This window comes from Haplochromis burtoni, unplaced genomic scaffold, assembly GCF_018398535.1.
Source record: "Haplochromis burtoni strain Fernald_Lab_line unplaced genomic scaffold, NCSU_Asbu1 Contig_225, whole genome shotgun sequence".
Classification (NCBI taxonomy): domain Eukaryota; kingdom Metazoa; phylum Chordata; class Actinopteri; order Cichliformes; family Cichlidae; genus Haplochromis; species Haplochromis burtoni.
In genome coordinates this window covers 88,037-96,735 of record NW_024582586.1, presented here as the reverse complement: position 1 = coordinate 96,735, position 8,699 = coordinate 88,037, and the positions used below count along the sequence as shown (strand labels likewise).

The 8,699-nt window shown below is 42.7% G+C and overlaps 1 protein-coding gene across 7 annotated transcripts in view; it reads right to left on the bottom strand.

The window, feature by feature from the left end:
- Positions 1 to 224: 224 nt before the first annotated feature.
- The window catches only part of LOC102299313 (growth factor receptor-bound protein 10), a 53,136-nt gene continuing 44,661 nt past the window's right edge, over positions 225 to 8,699 (bottom strand). For 6 of the 7 annotated variants that reach the window (XM_005937300.3, XM_042226742.1, XM_014338421.2 and 3 more), the window contains 2 exons: positions 6,931 to 7,024; positions 225 to 5,894 (listed from right to left, as the gene is read on the bottom strand). In XM_005937300.3, coding sequence (XP_005937362.1) covers positions 5,748 to 5,894; positions 6,931 to 7,024 — 241 coding nt within the window. In that variant the 3' untranslated portion in view covers positions 225 to 5,747. Of the gene's footprint in view, positions 5,895 to 6,905; positions 8,643 to 8,699 lie in introns of those variants that run through there. The other variant, XM_042226743.1, reaches the window with a different exon arrangement.

Here is an 8,699-nt window from a genome sequence, read left to right as displayed (position 1 = left end):
GATTAATTGATGATAAAAAGGCAAAAATTAGAAAGACAGCTTCCTGTACCTTATTAGACTGGAATACTCTAAGGAGTATCTGATTTACTAATCCTGAAAATATTCCATGAAGGATGAAAATGTCCAAAATTGGAACCTGGTTGCAAGAATAAAAGCGAGTGAGAATACATAGCGTATCTAATCCAAACTTCAAACAGCAGAGAACAGAGCAGGAGTCAGGCATGTTTGGTTTATAGCAATGTTGTCTTTTATTCTAATTTCCAATAAACAGAGAATATATCAGTCCCTTATTTGTACAAAAAATACCTGAAAAGGATACAATGTAGATCCAGGAGCCGCACAGACAGAATGAAGCAAAGCACAGTGGAGGAGTGTACGTCAGAAAAAATGATTACAGTTCATTTGATCCTTTGTTTTTGTTTTTTCCTCCCTGGAATTTTATATTTGACTTCAACTTATGATGACTTTGACCCAGCAATAAAAACACTGAGTTAGCTTCACTTGCACCTATAGTGTAAGTCACCGAAGTTCAGTGGGACTGACGTGTGACGTCCACATTAGCATTTAGTTCCGGTAAGGCTGCATTTCACAGTCACAGCTAATTTGAAACGCAATGTGAGAGTGGACGGACGGCAACTAGGGAGCTGTGACCGTTTCAGAAAGAGGCACGTGCTGCGAGAGAATACAAAAAAATGTTACGCACCTTTAAGAAAAATAATCAGACAACATAGACATTATAATGAGATGCACAATCCTCTGGAGCTACAGCTTATAATTGCACTACTTGTGATGAAAAGCTTAAGAATTAGCGTGTGCGCTCTCCATCAAAAAACAATGCTGTGTGTGTGTGTGGGCTTAATATCCAAACATGGAGTATAAATGACAGAGAGGGAATACTGAAAGAGTTGAAACCTGGCAGAGATGAAGACTCCGACAGCCTGTCAGCTTATAAACACAACTGAAGTTCAGAAATTTGACACATGCCAAAAATCCAGTTTGATTTCTTAAAATAAAAAAAAAAAGTTTAATTTAATTAATACTGTATATGCTGTGGTATACGTCATTTTGTGGCAAACCAAAGACAATACACAATAAAGTCATACACACAATCATATAATAAAAAAAAGGAAAAAACAAATCATTCTTCATTTTACATGGAGTTATGAGCAAAAGCATAACAGCCCATACATAGTGATCTGTGACCTAGGTACAGTGTTAGATCTACATCTTCTCCATAGCTTCACATACTTTGAAAACAAGACTTTATACTGGTATATATTCATATGATTGGACTTCTGTGAACGATTGCATTGTAGCACAGTGACTTAAAAAAAAAATGGAGGGAGGACGGTGATTTTGTCCCCGCTGACCCATAGTGACGTGGCTTTCATCCTCTGTCAGACAGGGAAGAACCTAAACTGATGACTGGGAATGCTGGGAAACTTCCAGTCAAACTCCCGTCTCCTCTAAATCTGCAGCTTACCCCCCCGACTTTACCAGACTGTCTTCTTACCGCCTCTAAAAGGGCAAGCGCGTTAGCCAGCAGACTTCCTGAAGAGTGAATATAACAGTCTGGTCATCCGCACACCAACACACATTTACCACAGGGTCATATAGCTTACAGGCTGGACACAGGTGGGAGAGGGGGGCGGGGGATTCAAGCATTATCCAATCCCTGGAGAGAGTCTGACCTGACTGACCAGAAAGGCCTGATTGGTGGAGTGCAGAGCTGGTGAGTCGTTTAAGTCACGCGATTAGTTGGCTGGTGGCGGCAGTGGATTGTATGTGTGTCTGTGTGTGTATCAGTGTCGGTGCTTAGAGTCTGCCGACCTCATTCTCACCCTGTGAATCTGGGGTAGGATGGATGGAAACTGCAGGTGAGGGCGGGACGGGTGCTGCACAAAAGCAGGTGTTATGTCACATGGGTTCAGTTGGTCATGTGACAGTAGGAATGACAAAAAGGATTCCTCGTCTCCTTTCTTGGGCATCTTTTTCCTGTTACTATAAATAAGGTCAAAAATAAACTAACTCGTGATCTGTTTAAGCTACTTCGAGAGGAATTTCTATGCGAATCTAATTCTTTGGAACTGATCTCTATGCTGACTATTACAGATTCAATTTTAGAGACCTGGCAACAGCATCAACAATTGGCATTTTCTCCTACATGTCATGAATTGGTTGATGACAGCTCATTTTTTTTCAGTAGACCAACTAGGTAGAGGGGGGGGAAAGCTTATGATACCGACTGATTCACAAACTGATGCCACTTTAATGAGTTTTGAACCATGAATGCCAAGATTGGGCATAAGGTTAAGGTTCTGTGTTTAGCATTTAGCCACCTATTAGCAAACTCGTTCTCTGTAACATACATGTGGTATGTTCTAGTATAAAGCTAGCGTTCAACCAAAAATTCAAGGAAACCGAAACAGTAAAATGGTAACACATTTTGGACACATTCATGTGACAAATGTTTTCCATGAGATCTACTATCACAGCAGCTAGACTTACAGACTAACCATCGCTAATATCCAATTTAGTCAATTTAGAAGATTTTGGTCAAATTTTGGTGTACTGAGATTTCTCACATGGCATCATATTAGAAACATTACAACCACTAGTTGTCAGGGAAACATATTTACGGACTGGTTGGTAGTACTTCCAGGAGGTTGGTGGCTCTCGCTGGGTGAAATCAGTTGCAAAGTAGGTGCTATAATGGAAACCTCCCAATGACTCCTTTGGTTGCTAGCATATTTGCATCGCTGTGTGTCATGTATGTCTGAAAGATATTTGTAATTACTCTCTGAGCAGTAGTAAATTGTCACACAAACCAGAGATGGAGAGGATTCCTTCTTCAAAGTAAAAGCTGTGCTTGAGATTTACAACCAGCATGTTTCAAAAAAGGACAACTTTTACATAAAAGCAAATATTCCTTGTTTCCTTTTTTTGCGGCACTTTTTACAGTTTCCAAAATGTTTTCCATACTGACAGGTGGGTCATTGGGGAAAAATAGGGGCCACTGACCACCCGGAAGGCATGTGTGCCTGAGACTTTATTTTTCGAGTGAAAACCATCAACCTCCATTAACTACTTGCAAGCATTCAAGTAATACTTATTTCCCCATCATGACCAGTGGTTTCCAGCTGGTTGCAGACCAGTCTGTAGGCTTGTGTGATTGGGGCCTTGTTCACTTTATCCTACATTGTCACATGTCCAAAATGGCCGACAAGTTAATGTCACATGGTTAGGGGTCATGTGTCTACAAAAAATAAAGAATGAAAAAAAAATCTCAAGAACCAAAGGTGACAGCTAGTACAACAATCTGAAACTGGAGGTTCAGTTCACTAAACCTGTTATTTGAGAAGCTTGAATAATTGAATACTTTTACTTTTTCAAAATGAAAGAACAAAAACAAATACTTGCTGGCCCTTAATTTACTCAAACAATGACCTGGTACTACTAAACTAAGCGAAACCCCTCTGTAATGTTAGCTTCCTATGTCTCTGTAGCGGTGGATTTGTTGTTTGATGGATTGGTTGTGAAATCAAGAAAGAAGCCATTTCTGCTTGATTGTAATTTAGCGACCCTGTTGATGTTTAGCAATGGTGCTCACTTCATGCAGCTAATGGAAATATCTAAATATAGAGTTGACTGACATTTTATCCAGATCTGAGATTGCATCACCAGTACATGTTTTCAAAGTTTTGTTCCAATGGATTTTTACTTTACAGGAATCTTTTAGACCTTTTGGAAAATATATTTTTTGCTTTCCTGTTAGAAAAGAAGGCAGAGATGAGAAGCTAGCTAGTTATGTGTGATGCTAGCTAGCAGTCTACAGCCAGCTAGCCAAGCTCAGTAAAAACATCAGATAACTTTCACAAACTGTTGTTTCCAGGATGATAAAACATGTTGATTACTGACTTTAGAGGTGGCTTTAGGCAAATTTTCTAACTGCACAGAGTCAAGACTGCTAGTCACGCTAGCATTAGCCTCATATTTAACGTACAGATCCTGTGAGTGTGTTACATTTCTTGACAAGAAAGCAAAAAAGGACTGTTTCCCAAATCTCCCACCATTTCTCCCCACTCATGATGTTCTTCCACCACCCCTGAATAAAAAATCCCAAACGTGTTACTCTATGTGCATTACTTTTTAAAACATAGCTTCAATTTTATACACAAGGCTCACAATTTTCACTTAAGGCGAGTGAAGCTCATTTGACTGCTTGTTGACACACAGACAACTGAGTTCACATTTCAAGTAATTTGTTCAAATTTCATTATTTAAAATGTTTTTAATAAAAGTTTCGAGAGTGCTTTCAACGAGGGAACAGTGGTCAGAATCCGAACACGACAGCTCCAACCCATCGACAACAAATCAGGCTGATTTTTTTTAAAAATGTGCAAGCAGAGAGCTCAGAAATTATTTAGTAAAAGGAAAACATTCAAAGACAAATTCACCAACAGATAAAATAACCATTTTGATTGGGAAAAAAAAGACCGAAATGGTAGATAGCTTGGGCTCGACACACTTTAAAGTGAGTCTATTTGAAAATCTTCCTCTTCTTCCTTAAAGTCTTGAGACACCTACAGCTGGTTCAAGAGCACATTCATGTTTTTTAATTGTTGTGGTCTTGTTGGTACGACACACACGGCTGGGGAGGTTAGTTAGATGTTCTTAAACCTTACTGGAAAGCACTGCATGATGTGACTGTGCTCCCACACCACCGTAATCCAGCCAGAGCTGATGGAAATTCACATGCGTGCTTTTCAGAAGGGGAGTGAAGGAGGAAGAGGAGGCAGCTTCTCTTAGCTAAAGAGCTGTCGTCTGTCCGCTCGGGAGTGCAAAACAAGTTCTTCATTGAATCAACAGTAATAAAACAGCATTAAAATGACATCAAGTAATCAACTCTACAAGAGAGGCTTGTACAGCCTTCCTGATAAACATTCCTCTGTCCTTTCAGCAAACCCTCGCCCCTGCTCTGCTCGTCTTGCCTTTCAGCGACTTCTCGTTTCTCTCCCGACTTTTTTCTGAGCTCGTGTGGAGGCGGGATTGGGGTTGCATCAGGGGTCTGTGGGTCGGGACACGGCAGCGATGCCACGTCATGCCCCGCTAAGGTGTTTCCGGGGGGTGGAGGGCAGGGTGTCAGCTTATCCAGACTGGACTGCACAGGTTGAGAAAACTCCTGGATCAAGTTTGATGGGACCCAGGGAGGTTCCCGTCCATCCCTGATGATCATTGAGGAAGTCAGAAGGTGGCGCTCCCCGCCCACCTCGGTATCGAGGACAGGGCGGGCACCACAGCTTATCAGGCCTGGAGGATGGGGAAGGTGGGTGGGTGGGGCTGAAAGGTTTGGGACTCTAAAGGAAGGGATCCATCCAAGAGACCCACTGGAAACATACTGTAGCCATCTTGTGGTTTCACATCACGCTGGTCTTTTTCTGGGGTCTGAACACCAATAACAAAACAACCGCAGGAGTCCACAGTCTTCGACACTTGGCCTGTCCCAACAGCTCTCATTCAAACAACCAAGCAGTAGTAAGGTGGAGACGAACGTTACCCACTGGGGGACATCGACTTCCAGTCCTGGCTCCTAGCAGAGTTGTTCACATCCGCAAAACAGGACGTAACTTTTCTCCATCTCCTCAACCCCCACTGCGTTGGTAAGGGAAGGGGTAAAGGGGACAGAAGGGGAGGGAGGGAGATCTCAGGGAGAGAGGTGTGCAAAGAAAGGTTTGGGGGGAGGAGTGTCACAAGGCCACAGCGGTGCATGGGTGTTTGAGCTTGCAGGGCAGCACTCCTCTGTTAAGCTGGTAAAACTCCACCAGGTGAATCAGATCGGTGAACTTGGTGGCGCCGTCGTCGAGGCTGAAGAATACCTGACCGTCCTCCTCACACTTCAGAGCAGAATCAGACGGAGGAGAGGGGATAGTTTAGACACCACATGACAGAGACTGATCTTTATGAGGTAACGATAAAACATGGAACATCTGACAGGAGTGCAAACAGATGATCACATCCAGGTCTACATCGCCAGGCCACTGTACTGCATTTATAAGATAAGCAAATGATTTAATATCAAACACTAATGAAGCCAGTTAGGTTTAGGGTTAGGTTTAGGACATTATCCCTTCTCAGACCTGGAGATGACATTAATATTCAGTACAGTCTGTGGAGTGATCCGACTGGCTACTTTTTGCATTTCTTTGACGATATAAACTACAAACCAACAAATTTTATACTCCTACAGATTAGTTTGTCTATCAGTCACTTTGATCCACACTAGAATATCAGGGATGGATGAACATGAATGAGTTTTATCAACTGGGCATTTTTAACATTTACACTTTTGACTGAACGGACAGAAACTCCATTGGAGGAGAATGGCCATCTATTATCAGTTCAATGTAATCAGTCTGAAATACATATATACCTTTTTCCAAATAAAGTTAAAACACTTTCTCCATGCAACTGCATCTTTGTCAATAACTGATTGATCTGTTTCCTCTGAGCTGTTTCGAGCTGATTTCTGTCCTGCAGCAAAACAAATCTAAGTGCACGGCTGCCTGGGAGGAAGCAAAAAACACATTTTAAAATCTTAAAAAAGCAGAGCGTACTTTGGACACGGGTTGGTGGTGATGCTAAATGAGTGTAGCAGGCTCGCTGGGCAGAGTCTGCCGTAGGGTTTTTTTACACTATAGAATTAAACTGCATCGCAGACTATTTTTAAAGATGGACCTGCTTCTGGGGACAAATATACTCCTTTGCCGGTGATGCCAACAAGCCACAGCAGCTGGTTTTTGAGACTGTGACTGCAGTTTAGCAGTCAGACTATAACAAGAAGTCAAATTTGTGTCATTTTCACACCGTTTCTCATTTCAGTGCATCTTAACAGAGGTGGTGAGATTTTTCTTGCTTTGTAATCACACTGACCGGTAGGATCTGGAAGTGCTTGATCTTCTGGTGGTGGCACAAGGTGAGCACGAATGCCTTGGGATTACTCTGACTGTCCCGCAACAAGAATAACCTGAAAGAAAAAGATGACATCATGAGAACTAGTTCAACCACCTTATAAAAAGGACTGACATATCTACCATGAATTTCCATATGCTTGATAATACACACCTTGAATATACTGCTCAAAAAAATTAATGGACCACTTTGAAAAATCACGTTGGATATTACTCCAATGGTAATGTGTTAGGATGAAAAGATGCCACATCGTTTGATGAAAACTAAATGATCAACCTACAGAAAGCTGAATTCAAAGACATCCTGAAAATTTAAAATGATGCAGCAGGTTATGGATGGTGTACCGGGGCATCTCCTCCCAGATCTGGACCAGGGCATGACTGAGGTGCAACCTGGTTGCTCAGATGCACTGAAACATAGAACATAATGTGGGGTGTTCTGTTGCATTTAGGTCAGGCCAGCAGGGCCAGTCAATGGTATCAATTTCTTCATCCTCCAGGAATTGAGTGGATACTCTCACCACATGAGATCAGAGATTCCCATTCAACAGGAGGAAACCAGGATCCACCCAGCACCAGAGTAGGGTCTGAGAATGGCTCCAAAGATTCCACCCTGATACCTAATGGGAGTCAGAGTGCTGTCACCTAACCTGTAGAGGTCTGTGTGTTTCTCCATGGATATGTTTTCCCAGACCATCACTGACCCACCACTCAATCGGTCATGCTATGTTACAGGCAGCATAATGTTCTCCACGGCTTCTCCACATCCTTTAATGTCTCTAATACGTCCTCAGGGTGAACCTACACTCATCTGTGAAAAGTACAGAGCTGCCAATTCTGGTATTCTATGGCAAAAGCAGATCTGGCTCCAATGTCCTGGGCAGTGAGCACAGGGTCCACTAGGGGATGCCGGGCCCTCAGGCATCAGGAAGTCAGTCTCTGATTGTTTGGTCAGAGACATTCGCACCAGTGTCCTATTCGAGGTCATTTTGTATCTCTGGCAGCGCTCACCCTGTTCCTCCTTGCACAGTGGACCCTGCTGATGGGTTAAAGACCTTCTACAGCCCTGTCCAGCTCTCCCAGAGTAACTGCCTGTCTTCTGAAATCTCCTCCATGCTCTTGAGACTGTGCTGGGAGACACAGCAAATCTTCTAGTAATGGCTCGCATTGATCTTGATTGGTTTGTACTGTCCAAGCTGTCCAGCCTTGGTAGGGTCCAGGTATCGTCTCATGCAACCAGTAGTGACACAGACCCAAGCTAAGTGCAAAACTAGTGAAAGAAACAGCCAGAAAAGATGAGGAGGGAAAAATGTCAGTGGCCTCCACCTGTTTGGGGGTTGTCTCATCGTTGCCCCTCTAGTTCACCTGTTGTTTATTTCATCAACACCAAAGCAGCTGAAGCTGATTAAAACCTCCTCTGCTACTAACCTGACCACATCAGTTCTCAGAAGTTTAACTGACTTGATGCAATATTCTGATTAAAAAGTGCTCCAGTAATTTTTTGAGCAGTGTTCTTTTGCAGTTTCTGGAAAGCATTAAAACTTGCTCTGTGTGTGTTGTTGCTTTGACGAACCAAAGCACAATCATCCTGACAGCACTTGGACTACTTTGACAAAATTATCTTCCTCCCGGAGCCTTCACGTGAGGAGCGCTCTCCGTTCGACAATGTCGTAACTAGAGATGGACCGATCCGATATTACGTATCGGTATCGGTCCGATACTGACCTAAAT